A 19221-nucleotide genomic window follows, 5' to 3' on the forward strand; every position below is an offset into this window, starting at 1 on the left:
AGAGTTCAAGAACGGTGCTTAATTATTGAATCCTGCTTGTTTAATTAATTGATCTGATTTTCCATGATTTTCTGAGAATTTTCCAAGGCCTAGCGTTTAATCTTTCTGAATTTACAACTCTTTTATTTTCTGTTTTTGTATTGCTATTTAAATTACAATTTTGGTTTAGCATAATTAAAAGATTATTAAATCTACTGTGTGATCTAGAGTCCTTGTTGATATGATCCCTAAGTATTACAATTGATCTCTTAATTTGAGAGAGTACCTCAGGGTTAAATTTGAGCATATTAAATTTTGGCGCCGTTGCCGGGGACTCTTTTGATTCACCATTAGAGAAAAGTCTTTGATTTTGTCTAAATTTTTATTTTTCTATTTTACTCACACGCTTTTGTTTCTTTTCTCTTGTGTGTTTCAGGTACATGCCTAAGCCTAGCACCAGAAAAATCCTACTGGTCCAGTTGTTAAGCTTACAAACCAAGAGTTAGGACAACTAGAGCGTGATAACACAAAAGCAGCCAAGTCAGCAAAGATGGCCAATACAATCATATTGAGACCTGATGAGGCTGGAGTTTTAAGAGATCGAGAGGGTCATGTGTACAACGAGCAAGGCCAGAAACTTGATGCTGAAGGACGAGTTATTCGGGAAGAACTCGTCGTGGTTGAGGATGATGAATGTGGCATCGAGCGACGCAACAATGACATTGATCGACGCAACCAAGAAAGCATCGACCAACGCAACGTTGACGTCGATCGACGCAATGCCAGTAACGGTGCGAATGGTGTGGATTTGGATGGTAACAACCAGCAGAACCTTCAGCCTAGACGGGATAACAATGGAGAGTTTGTCAAGACTCTTGCGGACTTCAACAGACCAGATTTGTTCTATGAGAACCGCTCCGCAATTTTCCCTCCTCCATTCTCAAGGAATGATTTTGAGTTGAAGCCTGCCTACTTTGCTCTTGTCGGCCAAAGACCATTCCAGAACTTGTCGCATGAGAAGCCTTTAGACCACATTGAACACTGTGAGGATATAGTCACAAGCATCAAGGCTAATGGGGTCACAGAGGACTATCTCTATTTCAAGCTCTTCCCCTACTCTCTTGCTGGAGAAGCTTCTCATTGACTAAGACAACTCAAACCGGGATCTCTGACAACATGGCATGACATCAAAGTGTCATTCTTGAACTACTTCTATGATGATGCAATGTCTTATGAGCTGAGGATTAAGCTCTCCACCTTTAGACAAGGACCTGCTGAATCTTACAAAGCTGCTTGGGTGAGATTCAAAGCATACCAGAGAGACTGTCCGCATCATGGGTTCTCAGAAGTGCAGTTGATTAGCATCTTCTTCAGTGGTATTGACTGGAGGTATCAGATGGCTTTGGATGCTGCTAGTGATGGGAATTTCAAGACAAGGTACCCGGATGAAGCTGAACAGCTGATAGAAAGGCTAGCATCAAGCAACAATACCAAGAATGCAGACTTAGAGCGGAGAAGAGCACATCAAGGAAATGGTTCAAATCAGTTTGTTGTGGTGAATGCTAAGTTGGATACAGTCCACAATCTTCTTGTGGGAAAGAAGTCTGTCCATTTTGCTGAAGATGTTGAGACTTTTGAGCCAAAGCCAGCGATTATAGAAGAAGATGTCAACTATGTATATAGAGTTGGGTATCAAAATCAGAGATTTGGTGAGAAGAATTCATTCTCAGGAAATCCAAACAGGAACTTCACTAGGACCTATGGATCTTCTTCTTACCAACCCTCCCTCCACCCAATTCAGAGCGCAAGATGGAATCAATGATTGAGCAGATTCTTCAAGGTCAACAGAAGTTAACAGTAGACTTCAATGGAAAGATTGATTCTGTTTACACTGAGCTGACTGGGAAGTTTGATGTATTAAACACTCATGTCAAGAAGCTGGAAAATCAAGTAATTCAGACTGCTGAGTCTGTTAAAAGACAAGAGGAACTTCTTTCTAGAAGAACAGAGACGGATCCAAGGCATGCTTGCAATGCAATTCTGGTGAATGAAGGAGAAAACCGTGATACGACGATAGTAGAACCAGCATCGATCGACTCCATCACACTGCATCGATCGATGCAGTCACCATCCATCGAGGCAAACACATTACAGAAAGAGTGCATCGATCGATGCTCCATCAGTATTGATCGATACCCCCCCCCCCCCACGACCAGCTCTGGTTTCTCCTCGAGTTCCACCATCTGATTCATAGCAAGCTTATAAGCCTAAGGTTCCTTTTCCTAAGCCTAGGAGGTCCAAACATGAGATTGAAGAAGTTAGATGCAAAGCTATGATGGATAAGGTAATGATTGAGATGACTTTGATTGATGCTGTCAAGTTTTCTCCTAGGATTAAGCGATATGTGAAGAGGATGGTGACTAATGGTTTGAGTCCTGAGCTTTGGTAACCAAGGATGTTAGCTCAATTCTGTTGAATCAGCCTCCACAGAGGAAGAAGGAGAAGAAGAAAGAGGTAGTTGTCTCTGAGAAAGTGAGTGCTATGATCCAGAGTAGGATTGCAAAGAAGTTACCAGATTCTGGAAGCTTTATATTTGATTGCTCTGTCTTCACAGGAAGGTTTGCTCACTCACTTTGTGATCTTGGCTCTAGTATTAACCTGATGCCACATTTTGTTGCTGTGAGACTTGGGATGACAGATTTCAAGCCAACTATGATATCTCTTATCTTAGCTGATCGATCCAGAAGAATTCCTGAAGGTGTCTTAGAGGATATTCCAATTAAGATTGGAGATTGCATGATTCCCACTGATTTTGTGGTGTTGAAGTATGACAAAGAGCCTAATGATCCACTTATCTTAGGACGCTCATTCTTGGCTACAGCTGGTGTCATCATAGATGTGAAAAAGGGACACATAGCTCTGAATGTAGAAGATTTGGTTATGAACTTTGAGATGGACAAGCTGAGAAGGGTTCCCACTATTGATGGTCAGACATTTTCTGTGGAAATTGCATCTGATGATGATCCGATCATAGAGCTTCATGGAGACATTACTGTTGGGTATGTCAAAGAGTTGGAGACTGCTGAGAAAGTGAGCAAGCAAGCTGTTAAGCTTGAAGATTGGAGTGGAGATCATCTAATCAGTACTAGAGACCATGATGAAGTTCTGATCCATGACAAGTTGCTGGTGGATGATGTTTTTGTAACAGAAACACGGATTGCTGAGGAAAGTTGCAGAATCGTTGAAGAGACACGAGTTGCGGACTCAGCATCGATCGATGCAGCTGTTGCATCGATCGACACACCTCCACGCGAACGTCCGGATTTGTCCAAAACCAAAGATTCTCGAGTTGATTCCTTAGCAGCAAGTCCTACACCAGTTGTTAAGCTGAAATCTCACCATTCTACAGTCAAGAACACACATGTAAGCCCAAGGTATGCATCTTCCTCACCCAAACCTTCTCCTATCATCAATAAGAATTTCAAAGGTACAAAAACTGTTTTGCAGTTAACCAAGCCACAAGATTATCGTAGAGCGCTTGTTTCTTCTGTTGATGATTTTGCAGAACTTAAAAGAAAGCCACCCGTCCCTAAGTCCCGCCCTGGTCATGTTCCTCATATACTTGGCAAGTCTCATGCACCTACTGCCTACACACCCCCTCGGATGAAGATGACATTCTCTCGGAAGCATTCATTGCCATGTTCCGATCCACCGGATGCCTGAGATCTGACACAGTCAAGCTAATGACTGAAAACAAGCGCTTAGTGGGAGGCAACCCACTCATAGATTTTTCTTTTCCACTTTGAGTCATTTTTATTCTTGCTTTGAGTCAGTTTGAATTTGTATTGAATTATGAACTTCTATCTATCATGTTGCGTTTAATCCTGTGTTTGAGTGATTCTTAGCAATGCTAACATCCACGGAATGAGAAAAACACAAATTAGTCGCAGCTAACTGAGGAGTAATGTTCGAACTCTCTGCATCTGCAGAGTGCATCGACCGACACACCATCCGCATCGGTCGACACAGAACATCCGGATTGGTAACATGATTTTGTTCACAATTTCAATACTCATTCGTTTTTGTTTATTTTTATTTCGCCAGTCTCTTACTTGATAACACTGGGAACTGTGTTGTTTAAGTCTGGGGAAGGAAGTTACTAACTACGTTTTTGTTTTTGAGGGTTTAAAAAAAAAAAAGGTTTTATTGAGTCAAAATTTTGTTGGGAACTATGATTTTTCTTTTTAGTGTACTGCCTTGGTTGATTAATGCTGCAGATTGAATCCAGAATCCGACTAATGAAAAATCCAATGGCTGACCAGTAAACCAGTGACATCCGAATTTTCAACAGAATCCATAAAAGCCTGAGGTAATTTCTGCGCTTTTCTTTTTACCTAATTAAGGAGATTGATGTTCATAGAGCTTGACTCCTTGTTCATACCTGACAAGTAAGATTTAAAAAAAAAAGAAAATAATTGGTACTCATCTCCCTTATTTAAAGTTTGAAATATTTTTCCTGAGAACTTTGTTTAAAAAAAGAAAAAAAAAAAAAGAGTGAATAAAAGATGAAATGATTTTGATCAGTTTAGAGAGGTAGGTAAATTACCTGTGACCTCATTATTCTACTATTGAGTCAAATGATCACACAAAGCTTGGAAGCGAGGGGTAGGTAAATTACCGATGACCCCATTATTCGCCTACAACTTTGAGAAAAAGAAAAAGAAGATATAAAAAACCAAAGCAAATCTCTAAGGAAGATTAAATAGAATAAGTCTGGGGGAGAGAAAGAGTACCACATGTGGTAAAAGATATGTCTTGCTTGTTATGGTATTGTACGGGAATGAGTCTAGAAGGTTCTTGACATTGATCAAATTGATGAGACCCACCGATGAAGGCTTAATGGAGGAAGTAGTGGAATTTGGTTTGAATTTGAGATGCTATGAAACCATGATATATCAACTCCCCTAGACTTAGCCTTTGCTTGCCCTCAAGCAAAACATAAACTTAGACCTGTGAAAGAGATTTGAAAACGCAGGAACTCATTTTCTTTTTAAAGTAATGCCATGATCATCCAAACCATAATCCATATGCTTAGCAGATAAATTCAAATCGAACCACCATGTACTTCTCCGTTAGCCTTATGTTTTGCTTTTAAGTCTTATTTATAGAGTCTTTTTGGTATTTTTAGAGTCTTTTGAGTCTTTATAGGATTTAGCATGGATGAGAGCTTAATGGAGCTAAGTAGGAATATTTGGAGCTTAATCAAGCATTAAGGTTGAGCTACGAAGTTGGGAGACAAGTTCAGAGACTTGCATCGGTCGATGCAAGTGATGGTGTCGATCGATGCATCATCCAACAGAAGAATTGGAAGTTTTCCCACAAGTTTTGAAGATTTATAAGCAGCCCCAAAGTTTTCCATATTTGCATCATTAGTCCCTGGACGTTTTTAGGAATATAAATAGGATTTTTTGGTCATTGTTTAGACCTAAGCTTTATTTTTCCCTGCAACTTTTGAGAGAGAACCCTGAGAGATTTTTTAGAGAGCTTTTGGAGAGAAGAATCAAGATTCATTCCAGAGAAGATTCAGAACTCTTTTTTCTTCTTCTTTAATCTCTTACTGCTATCTATTTTATTCTTGATTTGTGTTCTTGCAATTATGTCTGAGTAGAACTGCTTGTTAGGTTTAGGGTTTCTCATTAGGGATTTCATAGATTGTTAGATTGATTAATTGTTTGGATTCATTATCTTTCTTGTTCTTCACCATAGGTTGTTCTTCATATTAATCCTTGATTGGTCATCTAGAATTAATAACTTACGAAAATAAATTGATATGAGAATATAATTGATTTTCCTGACAAAAACCTTTGGTGAGCAAAATTACTTTTTGCAAAGAGATTTGAATTAGTGATTTTGTGAACTTATCTAAACTTGATTTTATTGCTGGTTTTTAACATGAATTTTGCAAAGAGATCTGGATTTTCGGGTTTTAAAACATAGATAATATTTGCAGTGAGAACTAATTTATTTTACAATTGTGTTTAGAATTCAAGAACGGTGCTTAATTATTGAATCATGCTTGTTTAATTAATTGATCTGATTTTCCATGATTTCCTAAGAATTTCCCTAGGCCTAGCATTTAATATTTCTGAATTTACAAGTCTTTTATTTTCTGTTTTTGCATTGCTATTTAAATTACAATTTTGGTTTAACATAATTAAAAGATTATTAAATCTATTGTGTGATCTAGAGTCCTTGTGAATACGATCCCTAAGTATTACGATTGATCTCTTAATTTGAGAGAATAGCTCAAGATTAAATTTGAGCATATGACAGAGTATCTCAAAAAATGGCACTACAAACAAAAAAGAGACAAAACAAAATCAAAGACTATATAGATGTTCTTTATTTTTCCTATTCTTTAATTTTTCACGATCACAAAAAAAATATGTAAAGAAGATATAAAAATGACAGCATTACCATTTACAGAAAATTTATGTCTTCTCACCTGTTATAATGAGTTTTCTTCATCGTTAGTATATACATTGTTCTACTACAAAAGTCTTTGATATATTACCATTTTTTACTTGGATCTTTGATTATGACCACAACTTTTTCAATTAGGATACTCTTACTTACTACATTTCCTACTAAATTTGTATGTATTTCCTCTTTTTTCATCCATTAGATCCAACCACCGACTCAATTTTTCAAAATATTTATCCTGCAAATGTAATGTGCGTAGACATATATATACACGTACACGTTTCTAAACATCCGATAAATACATAATACTCAGAATGCACATATGAAATTTTAACCTTTAATATTTCAAACCATATAACCTTTTAGTTGAAATTTTACATGTTAATATTTCTAGTCAGTTTTAATATTTCTCTTTTGGGGTATGGCTTAGCTGTTTTGTTTTCTTTACACCATATGAAAGAACAGGTTCAAAATCACGATCATACCACGAACAAAGGGATCACAACAGCAACAGTAAGCACGAATACTGGTAATAAAATCAGCAAAAGAACTAAATCAATTAGCCAGTATTGAAACCCACCCTAAATATTTTTACTTTGTAATGTATTTTCATTTAATTACTACTATAGTTTTCTTGAAACGTAACATTGAATATGTTGTTTATTTGGTATTATAATTCGAAAAACATAAATAATGGATACCTAAATATTTTGGGATTAATGAAAACCAATATAACCGACATTTTGTCTATCTAGTTGTAAGTCAGTCAAGCCTAAAAAACCATGCTTCTTACGACAAGAAATTTGCTTTTTAGTTTTCCAAATGATTTTCCATAGTTATTTATTCACTCGGAACTAAACTCAAGAGGAATTTGAAACTTACGGACTCGTTGAGAAGACGAACTTTTTTTTGTGTGTTTCATCTGCAAAGTATTAGTGAAAGAGAAAATGGCGAACCCAAAAGTCTTCTTTTACATCTTGATTGGGAAGATGAAGGCAGGACCTGTTGTATTGGAGCTATTCGCTGATGTAACACCGATAACAGCTGATAATTTCCGTGCTTTGTGCATAGGAGAGAAGGGAATTGGGAAAGCAGGGAAGGCTTTACACTACAAAGGCTCAGCCTTTCACCGTAGGTCCGTAATGTATCATCCCAGGATTCATGTGCCAAGGTGGTGATTTCACCCGTGGGAATGGAACTGGAGGAGAATCAATATACGGGGCTAAGTTTGATGATGAGAACTTCCAAGTTGAAGCACACTGGTCCAGGGATTTTTTCCATGGCTAATTCTGGTCCCAACACAAATGGGTCTCAGTTCTTCATTTGCACTGAGAAGACATCGTGGCTTGATGGGAAACACGTTGTTTTTGGGAAAGTTGTTGATGGTTACAATGTGGTGAAGGCAATGGAGGATGCTGGATCTGACAGGGGAAATACTTCTGAACCCGTTGTGATTGAAGATTGTGGTAAACTCAAGAACCCAAGTTCGTAAGTTTTAAACACGTTTGGGTTGATCTTGACTGTTGTGAAGTGGAGACTGCAGCATCTGAGATAGTACAGATCAATCTAGCTGCTATATGCAAAGCACTACTACTTAGGTTTTGACAATTATCATATGAACCTTTAGTAAGTGATTGTTCCTTCTAAGTTTTTATAATAAAAAACTCAAGAGGAATTCAATGTTCTTTTCAATTTTCGACTTTCAAAAATTGTAATAGTTCTATATCAAAAATTGTACTAGTTCTAGTTCTATAGCTCTTTTAATATTTTCCAAAGAAAAACAAACGAAAAATCCACAAGCCAGACCTGATCCTCCTTATTCTATATCTCGAGACTACTCACTTGAAAGAACACTTGTTCCTAACCACCATATGGTCACTCACACCAAAAACGAGATCTTTAAGCTTTGCCAACTTCTTTTTCTTCACACTGGTTTACCCCTTTCCCATTTCTAAATGACACAAATTTTTTTAACAGAATGAAATGTCGATGGTAGTCCCATCCCATCATCTGTTGCTATTATAGTGCATGGTTCGTTTAATCTTGATTTTCCAAACTAAATAGTTACTAGCTAATGGGTGGTAGAAACAACTTGATGTAACCTGCGAGATATTTAATTTAGTAGTCAAACTAACAACCATCTATTTCGTGATGAGTGCAATGTTGTAGCAAAATTAGTCTTTTCTCACCTAGACGTCAATAACACACATTCTTACACGATGACCTCCAAAATGTTGTATGTATGCATTAACCTCTAGGATTCAGTGACTAGCCCAAACCAAATAACAAGTGTTTATCGATCAATATACAAATCCAATCTAGCATCTCGGACATATTACACAAGGTTTACAGTTCACGCACAATACATTGGTTACACAAGTCGATATATGTGATCCCTACTTCTTAATTTATAAAGTCTTAGGGAAAATAGATTTTTTTATTTTCTACTCTACATAGATGATATAGTACTAGCACAATCTCGATCCAAATATTACCTAAAGAAGATCATCTTCAGCATTAGCTCTAAGATAACATGATAGACCTCGAAAAAGTACACTCTTCATTGGCATGTGTAGTTCTTTCTCAGCAGTGTTTAACTATGTTGCAAACATTTTGCATCATGCATGCAACCCCTTGTCTCATGCTAGTTGTATCAAAGACAAAGTTTCTTACGAATCTTACGACAACCGTCTTATCTATAACACATTTCTAATAAAAGGCATGTTAAGAGCACTCCAGTAATTCACTTTTCCATGTCCATACATTTTGTTTTCCTTATATAGTTAAACTGGTCCTTCTTTCACCACAGCGCTTGTGATGTACTTGGATGCATATTTGATAAGGTGCATTGAGACGGTAATCAAATTTAGAATTGTTTTGGTGTAAATTAACTATAGCGACTAAGTTGTTATCTTGGACTTCCAAGCAACATTACACATTAAGTGGACCGATCGAGTTCTTTTCCAGTACTGGATTGTATTTTTAAATATATTGGATCTATCATGCTAAGTTTTAAAAAAATAGATCCTCACATAACTGGAAAAAAAGTAATTGATAATTAAGTCCTGAATCTTTATTCCAAAACCTCTAGCTAAAACTTACACGGTATTTTTTTTTTTTTTTTTAAGTTTCTCTATAGTCTAGATATACTCTATTCACAATATATATATAGAGAATGTTATAATTTTCTCAACAAAATTACCTCGTTTTATATTACATCGAACAATATTAACAATATGTAGCAAAACACTCACGTATAAATTTTTTTTGGAGCAACCAATACGACAATACAAGTAAACAGTCAACTTCTGTCAAATCTTATTAGTCAAACGTCTTAAAATTCTCATATTTGATCAATATATGTGTACCGTTTGACTAGTAGTATCTCTACTACTTTATCACTTGTCGGTATAGTATATAAGTGTATTTCACAAAACAAGTACAGTATATTTTTTTCTTCCTATGAACTGTGAACATTATATTTCTGAATTACAACCAGTATATATATAGTATATACTGTTACATCAACCTCTATATTATTTATTCACATAAACGAATGTAAACACAAATTAATAACATTAAAAAATCAAAAAAGTAACTCGAATTAGATTCTTAGTTATACAATATGAGTATGACAATCCGCATTGAGATTCTTACTTCGTCTTGCTCCAAAATCATAAGCTTAAACCAATCATATACCTAACTCTTCACAAGTTCCAGAAATTAGTTTATATAGGATCGTGTTCAAAAGATAAGAGAACGCTTCACTTTCTCCGATCACGGTTACCGGAAAAAACAGGGCCTAAGCAAAACATATCAGCCAATGGGACATTCAACGCCGGACTATTCATGGATTTTGGAGCTCTAAACTCTGTAGAGTTCATCTTCTGCAAACTCTTCATCTTCTTCTTCTTTTGTGGATCACTATTGCTCCGTTGATACTCCGAAGAAGAATTAGTTTTCTTGTTTCTCATTGAGTACCCAACAGATTTGCTTCGGACAAGCCAAAACCCACACCCAAAACTTGGATCATCACCTTCTGAGTCAGAACCTCTTGTGTCGGATTTCACGGATAGAGCTGGGAGATTTCTTCTCGGAGAAGTAACATCGGTCTTCCTAGAAATCGTGTCGGTGGCCGAGTGAGAGAGGCTTTTCCAGTCTGAGAAGAGCTCGTCTGCGTGAGAAAACCGTTGTTTTGAATTCTGTCGTAGACAAAAATCGAACTCGGGGCTTGAGTTGAGATATGGCTGGTCTGAATCTGATCGGAGAGGGACTCTCTCTTCGGAATGGTGAAGATTGTGAGATGATATTGAGGTTACTCTGCTTTTAAGACTCATCGTGAAGATTATTAAAAGAAAAAAGAAAATAAATGTTTTTGAGGAATGGTTGATAGATATATATATATATGACTACATGAAGAATGTTTACACAACAATTCACCTACCATTATTGACTATATTCAAAAAGTAATTTTTTGTTTTTCTTACCCTTTTTTTACATTCTTCTGGAACTTTTTTTCTTAGTTTATTTTGTCACAAATTTTCCTGCTGTTAGATAAAACGAACACAAATTATCTCTTAATTATACGTATAATATAATACAGAGAAATACCCTAAAATAACACTAAAACAAATTTTATAGACAATTATAGTACACATTCCACAAAAATCTAAAAATAGCACTATCTAACACATTAGAATATTTAAAATTAATTTTTAGAATTTTGTGTTTTAGGTTTGGGTTCTCAATTTCATATTTAGGATATAATTTTGAGGGGTATGGTTTAGTATTTTGAATTTAGAGTTTAGTTTAAAAAAATTAATTTTGAAATAGAGTGTTATTTTTGGAATTTTAGAGATATTGTATTAAATTTGGAAACAAAACTGTTTTTTATGCTATTTTTGAAAATCTCCCTATAATATATCTCATTTACAATTTTGCTATTACATGAGTTTACATAATAATAATACATGAGACACTAAATGCTTTGCAAGCCTATACGTAGATGGATTTGGGTAAGAACATACACTTACTGACTTATATGTTTGTAAATTCGATTTCTGCCACGACCAACACTAATGCGTGTGTGGGTGTTTAGTTAATTTAGATTTTTGTCAGATTATTTACTCTAGTGCGCTTACTAAACAATCTTGATAAAAATATATGTTTTGTTTTAAGATTAATCGGTGATTTGGATAACGGAACCGGCTAATTCGGGATGAAAAAAAAAGACTTGGAAGACTTGGAATCTGACTTGGAATCTAAAAAGAAAAAGATGTGTAAAACGAAAACGTAGAAAAACTAAAATCTGACTTGGAATCTAAAGTTCTTTTTTTTTTGCTTTATTGGGTGTAGGAAAGACTTTGACTTCAGCACTGATATTTGGTAGATTTTGAAGTTTGAAGCATTGATTTTTGGTAGACTTTGAAAAGTTGAAGGGAAGGGAGAAGACCCCAACATCTAAGTTTTGTTGAACACCGAAACTATTCACCTAATTAATTTACAAATTATAACAGCTTACTAAAACAAATTAAATAGAAAGGAATATAACAAAAAAGATTAGAACAAAGTTCTCTCTCGGGTACGACTAACGTATAAGCTTTTTTTTCTGTTCATGTTCGTGCTTTTTAACTTACCTGTTTTTTCAAACCCTACCTTCCTTTTTATAGATTTTTATAGTGAATCTCTATAACTTATAACTTATGTCGGTTTATCTTTCAGATTATACAACTCAAATTTTGTATAGATTACATACTCATATTGGCCCAGTTTATAGTTTAGATCAAATATGACCATATGAAACAAACATATACACTAATATGTATATTTTTTGATACGTATCATAATAACTAAATTTTCGTTTAGCTAGGAAATTATCTGCTGATATGGTTTACCAAATCTATGAAGTTGATTTTCTTAGGCATAAAAGTCTAAAGTTGTATTGTTGGTGTGGGATTTAGCCCCCCTCGACATGTTGGTCTAAACCGAAAACAAACCGGTTGCTTATCTAACCTGGGAATTCGATCAAGGCGGTGAATTAGGCCTTCAAATGAAATCCAAATAACATCGACATGCCCAACAAGAGCAGCTAGCCGACTTCCAAATCTCCTTAAGACCGACATGACGAAGAAGAAAAAACTTTCCTGATTTCAGTTCAAACTATTAGGAAAGACATCATATAAATAGAGGGGTATCCCGCTTTTTGTAATCCATCCAGCAATTAATACAATAACCCTAATTTCTCTTTGTTCTTGAGCAAAACCCTAGCTTGTTTTCTAAGAGATTTCAATTCTTTTTTACTTCCTAGCTTTGATGCAATTTTAAGAGAGAGTTCTTTGTTGAATTTGTTTCCCCCAACAAACAAATTCATTGTGATAAACGTAGTTTACACAATTGACGCCATCTGTGGGGACGCAAAGTTCTCAGCTACTTCTCTATTGAAAACACACTTTCTCGTAACTCGAACGGTGACTCCAGCCTCCAATGATATAATCATCGGGGGAACCCTTCCCCAGCAGGAAGTTTCCACCATTGGGAGCCTTGAAATCCATAATCCGCAGGACAGCATCTCAGATCCGGGCACCACCTCAACCGAATCGCCGCTGCTCGTCTATGTTCGTCGTAATCAGAACACGTCGGCTAACCCAACCGATGACCAATCTCCTCCTCGAACCGATATAGGCGCGGTCGAAGCGCCTAGTCAGGAGACAGAACGTACAGATGGATAGTAACCTGGTGACCAGTCTAGCGTCGTGCGAGCTCCTGTTGCGTAAATCGCACAACCCCCTCAGGCCGTCTCCCTGAATGATTTTCAAATCATGTCCGGGACAATGACTAAGGAGATTTACCAGATGATCTCGTACACAAACCAGAGAATGGATGTAGTCGAGCGTCGCACACCACCTCCCCCACAACAGGATATTGCGCACGATCCGACGCTATCTGTTCCCCGATCCCCAGCTCTCGGTTGACCGACCTGGTACTCAGACCATCCCGTCGATCGTGGCTTCGAGAATACAGCCTCACATTAGACAATCTCTACAAGGCCACACGGCTTCGGGCCCCCACCACGAGTTGGAGGAGATCCACTCTAAACTTTGGGACATGGGATCACTCCTTCATCGCGCTGTTAGTTAGGCCCCCGAGATTGATAGGATGTTCAAAGCAACGCAGCAGACCCCGTTCACCCAGCAAATCATGCGAGCAGTAGTACCACATGTGAAGCTGAAACTCCCATTACGAAGGAAAGTAGGATCTGGTGCAATTTATGACATCGTTCATGGCTACGGTAGCCAAACCTCATTTCACCGTGGAGAAAAAGGATGTCGGGTTGTGCCAGCTGTTTGTCGAGAGTCTGTCAGGAAACACTCAACCTGGTTCTCCAGACTCGAAGCAAATTTGATTGACAATTTTGCCCAGCTATCAACGGCCTTCTTGTGGCACTATCAGATCTGTATCAAACACGGTGTTTCCAGCACGGAATTGTGGGAGATGACCCAGGAACCCGACGAATCCCTGCATCAATTCTTGAGCAGGTTCAAAGAGAAGTTATCCAATGTTTCTATCTCAAAGGACACTGCGATTGCTGCCTTCAAGAAAGGACTCCTTCGTGGATCTCCCTTACAGAAGAACCTGAATAGTCAAGAACCAAAAGATTTGGATGACACGCTCCACCGAGCCTCACGGTTTGCACTCATGGCGGAGGATGGCGCTAAGCAAGCTGCGAAGACAGCTCCTGCACGACCGATCTCTACGAAGGATAAAAATCAGGACGACTATCATGAACCCCGCAAACACTACGATCCAAGGGACTCTAAGCGGGGAGCAGTTCATGCGATATATTAAGCCAGCGAACAGGACAAATCGCCTTCGAGCCCGAAAGATTTATTCTGCGACTTCCATAAAGTTCCCGACACTCACTTGCCAAATGAGATCGAAGCTGTCTATCAACCCAAAGTTTTTCGTGGCGGTCGGTGAAATAACACTAGACGACCCGGGCGGTCTAATGGCGGTCGAGGATTGGGAAACAATGATCGAGCCTACGGTAATGATGCTCAGGCCAATGACATCCAAAACGATATAGTCGAAGTCCACCCCCGGCAGATTTTCAACAAAATCAAGCCTGAGAGGACGACCTTCCTGGCCCCCCAAAGCGTCAAAGAGGGCAACGACCTGAACGCGTCAATTCCCCAAATCGAGGATGAATTACTATGATCATCACCCAACCCGAGGACTGCAATGATTCAGTCCGGGCTTTGAAAAACCGGGTGCGGCAAGTTTGCAGCATACAAGCACTCTTGGAGGAACAACCGCTCAGCAATGATCCGATTATATTCACAGCCTAAGATGCCAAAGGAATTTAGCATCCTCATAACGACTCCCTGGTTGTTGAAGTGGCCATGGGCAAATTCGATGTGGATATCGGAAGCACGATCAACGTCATGTTCTGGTAGACACTAGAAAAGATGGGCATTGCACCAGAACAAGTCAAACCCAAGACTAGAGCTTTGACTGGATATGACGGAATTGCCAAGATGTGATGGGCTATGTGAAGCTGCAGGTGCGCGTCCGCGGCGTTACACAGAAAATCAAGTTCGTGGTCATCGACGCATCTCCGATATACAACTCTATCTTGGGATCGCCTTGGATATATGCGATGCGGGCAATCCCTTCCACTTACCACCTTTGTGTCAAATTTGCGAACGCTACTGGGAACTACACACTATATGGCGACCAGAAGAGGGCTCAGACTTGCTCCATCATCGAGAAAAAAAAACGACGGAAGGAGGAGGCATAGCATTTACAGAACGGGGATCACTTGACTGGTCCCCATAAGCTGGAGTGTGACGTGCTTAAGTCTTCAGTGTGTTAGATCATATAGGTTAACATCAATGATTTGGATCCATCACGAACAGTCGGGATCAAAGCCAAATTGGAGGATCATATCAAAACAAAACTGATCGCTTTTCTAAAATATAGATCTTCCACGTTCTCTTGGTCCACTAACGACATGGTCGGAATCGACCCTGATTTCACCTGACACAAGCTCCACATCGACCCTACGTTCAAGCCAGTCAGGCAGAAACGTAGACTCCTGGGACCAGATCGGGCAAAAGCGGTCCAAGATGAGGTCGAACGACTCCTTAAAGTAGATATGATAATGGAAGTACAATATCCCCAATGGTCTGATAATGGAAGTACAATATCCCCATTGGTTAGCCAATCCGGTCGTGGTAAAGAAAAAGAACAGCAAGTGCAGAGTGCGTGGATTTCACCGATCTTAATAAAGCTTGCCCTAAATACTGTTTTACCTTACCCCATATATATCGCCTTGTGGATGCTATTGCCAGAAACCAGCTGCTATCATTCATAGACGCTCTCTCAGGATACAATAAGATCGCGATGAGCCCTGTAGATCGGGAGAAAACCGCGTTCATAGCAGATAGAGGGACTTATTGCTATAAAGTTACGCCGTTTGGATTAAAAAATGTTGGGGCGACTTACCAACGGCTAGTAAACATGATGTTTGCCAACCTGCTCGGCCAAACGATGGAAGTTTACATCGACGATATGTTGGTCAAGTCATTAATCACGGAGCAGCATGTTCAGAACCTCGTAGAATGTTTTAAAATTTTGGACCAATTCCAGATGAAGTTAAATCTGACGAAGTGTACATTTGGCGTAACCTCGGGAAAGTTCTTGGGATTCATTGTGACCGAAAGGGGGATAGAGGCGAATCCAAAGCAGATCGAGGTGGTATTAGGACTCCCATCCCTGACTAACAAACGGGAAGTGCAACGCCTGACCGGTCGGATTGCCGCGTTAAATTGGTTCATCTCTCGGTCCACTGACAAATGTCTTCCCTTCTTCCAACTTCTCTAAGGAAACAAGGATTTCCACTGGGACGAAGACTGTGAGGTCGCTTTTTGGAAGCGTAAGGAATACTTGACCAGCCATCCGGTACTCATCAAGCCCGAGGAGGTGGAGATACTATACCTCTACGTCTCTATTTCTAGTTCGGCAGTTAGTGGTGTTTTGATCCGATATGACCCTGGTGACCAGAGACCGATCTTCTACACCAGAAAAGCTCTCAACGATGCCGAAATTGGCCCTCTCCCTAGTCGTCATTGCGCATAAGGTTCAGCCTTACTTTCAGTCACATTCTGTCGTCGTCTATGTTGATCAGTCACTCCAAACTATACTCCATAGCCCTCTCCAGTACAGACGTATGGCGAAATGGGCAATCGAATTGAGTGAATACGATATCTAGTATCGTTGTCGGCCGAGCCTAAAGTCGCAGGTTCTGGCGGATTCATCACCAAGCTCTCCCCGAGCTCGAAGAAGCCACTCCTAAAGAGGATCCAACGTCAGACTCATTCTCTGATCTCCGACGGGGGAAATTCTCGAGCAATCCTTTAAGCTCGGCTTAAAAGCATCCAACAACGAGACCGAGTACGAGGCCGTTTTAACCGGACTACGGTTGGCACAAGGACTCGGAGTAACTCACCTTCAGGTTTTTTGTGATAGGCAACTAGTGGTCAGTTAGTTCAGCGGCGAGTTCGACGCTAAGAATGAGCGGATGGGAGTGTATCGCCAGTTAGTCCGTACGTTGTCAAGCGAATTCGCCTCCTTCTCCTTGGTAAAAACTACGAGGAGTGAAAACGCATCTGAAACGACTCAACCCGTTTTTTTAATAATAATTCATAAATAATAATATTAATAATATTCTAAACTAGTGGTCTCATACCCACTAGCCTCCTAACCACAAACACACAATAACGGTTAACATAACAATACCATTAAACCAATAATCCAATAACCAATATTAGCTCATAACAAATATCCAATAATCCAAACAAGAGGAAATAAAGAACCAACAATCATAAAAAACATTCTAGGACTCAACTCTAGCGGCCTAACAGGAGCCAGACAATAACCAATCGAGTCACTAGAACATCCTCCTCATCATTGTCTTGATTCCACGATCACACTTTGCTTTTACCAGCACCACAAACATAAATTTAGATGCATGAGTATTTAATAAACACTCAGTGAGGCAATCCTCTCATCTACTGGGCTATACACACAAGCAATAAGATCTTTTCATACTACAAACAACCAACAATAAGACAAATTAGGCAATAAAAAACCATTTGCTCCATCCGTCGTAACTGAAGAAGAAACTTGCTAGATACATCGATGGAAATGGTATAATATCACAAAAATTACGATTTACAATAGTGGATATATTTGTTATAAGGCCATGTTTATAGGTATATCAGATGGGGTGTTCTTAGGCCCTTTAAAAATGAAAATAATTGAATAGTGGACTTAAGATCAGACTCATTGATCTTATTCTAGAACTGTTCTTGGGCCTGATCTTGTGTGACGTGTCTCTCTCGGATTGGTTGAGAATATATGGAATAAATTTGGACATTAATCTATGTATTAATTAAATAAAATGTTTATCTTGTTTAATTAATTAAGTAATATGTTTGTTTGTTTTTTTTTTTAAATTTTATTTACAATGTTTTTTTTGTTTCATAAAAATATGGCATTGTATTTTGAATTTTAGTAAAAGTTTTATAAGTTTGCAATTAAAATGTTATTTTATAAATTTTTATAATTGTAATATGTTTAAGAATATTAATAAACATTATATTATTAAATAGTATTAAACATTCTTAAATTTTTTATTAAACATTAATCTATGTATTTATTAAACATTCTTAAATTTCTATAAGAATATTATATTATTAAATATTAAGATTTTAAACATGTTCTTCCAATAACTAACTTTTTAACAAAAGTTCTTAACTACTGATCTTACATTATTTTCACAATATTTATACTCTAAGAACACCCTAAACTGATCTCCCTATAAACATGTCCTAACAATGTTGTTACTTATGTAGTTATGTGTAATTAATTACCATAATAATAATTAGTAAATAATAACTACGAAATTTGTTACAATGATAAATTTGTTACAGAAATATATTTATCAGTAGCAATTTACCACAAATTTTATTGGTATCTAAAGCTGTTACTAATTCTTACAAATAACTACAATTTTACAACTATTTTTTTCATTTGTATTTTTGTCACTAATTAGTAACAATTTGTCGCAATAATTTGCTACAAACTATATGTGTGATAAATTAATTATGCATATAGAAAACTCAAAATTAAACAGGTGAGAAGAAATAAATTTTCTGTAAATGGTAATGCTATTATTTTTATATTTTCTTTACATATGTTTTTTGTGATCGTGAAAAATTAAAGAATAGGAAAAATTAAAGAACATGGATCTATATAGTCTTTGATTTTGTTTTGTCTCTTTTTTGTTTGTAGTGCCATTTTTTTAGATACTCTGAATCTGTTATTTATTTGAAAAACCTAGTAATTTGTGAATAATAAATTATTTTATTGTTAATTAAAAACCTAGTAATTTGTGAATAGTAAATTGCATTGTTTTGAGTCTATTGACAAAGAATTAATGTAAAGGCACTAAAACATAATGAAGGGCGCACGATAACTAGTCACTGATGCTTGGTGAAGTTTAATACGTTACTGGACATGCAAAACATACATAAATTTGGAACAAACTGAAGGATGTTGTCTTTCATATGTGTGTATAAACTTTATATATATTATATAATAAAGTAAGGTTTATTCAAATTCATGCTCTAAAAAGCTAATAAGTGGCGCTGTATTTTTTCGCCATATGTTATTATTTTCAAATTTAAATACACTATT

At 37.5% G+C, this 19221-nt stretch overlaps 1 protein-coding gene, 1 non-coding gene and 1 pseudogene across 2 annotated transcripts; 1 reads left to right on the forward strand and 2 right to left on the reverse strand.

Moving 5' to 3' along the window:
• Positions 1-1213: 1213 nt before the first annotated feature.
• On the reverse strand, positions 1214-1320 carry LOC147934471 (small nucleolar RNA R71). Its single transcript, XR_015573454.1, has one exon. It is a non-coding gene; the product is annotated as a small nucleolar RNA R71 (small nucleolar RNA).
• A 6083-nt stretch (positions 1321-7403) lies between these two features.
• LOC104728300 (peptidyl-prolyl cis-trans isomerase CYP19-3 pseudogene) lies at positions 7404-8037 on the forward strand (annotated as a pseudogene).
• A 1755-nt stretch (positions 8038-9792) lies between these two features.
• LOC104724182 (uncharacterized) lies at positions 9793-11141 on the reverse strand. Its single transcript, XM_010442629.3, has one exon. The coding sequence runs from the start codon at positions 10797-10799 to the stop codon at positions 10227-10229; it is 573 nt and encodes a 190-aa protein (XP_010440931.1). The 5' UTR covers positions 10800-11141; the 3' UTR covers positions 9793-10226.
• Positions 11142-19221: the final 8080 nt, after the last annotated feature.

This window comes from Camelina sativa, chromosome 11, assembly GCF_030686135.1.
Source record: "Camelina sativa cultivar CO46 ecotype springtype chromosome 11, ASM3068613v1".
In the NCBI taxonomy this organism is placed as follows: domain Eukaryota; kingdom Viridiplantae; phylum Streptophyta; class Magnoliopsida; order Brassicales; family Brassicaceae; genus Camelina; species Camelina sativa.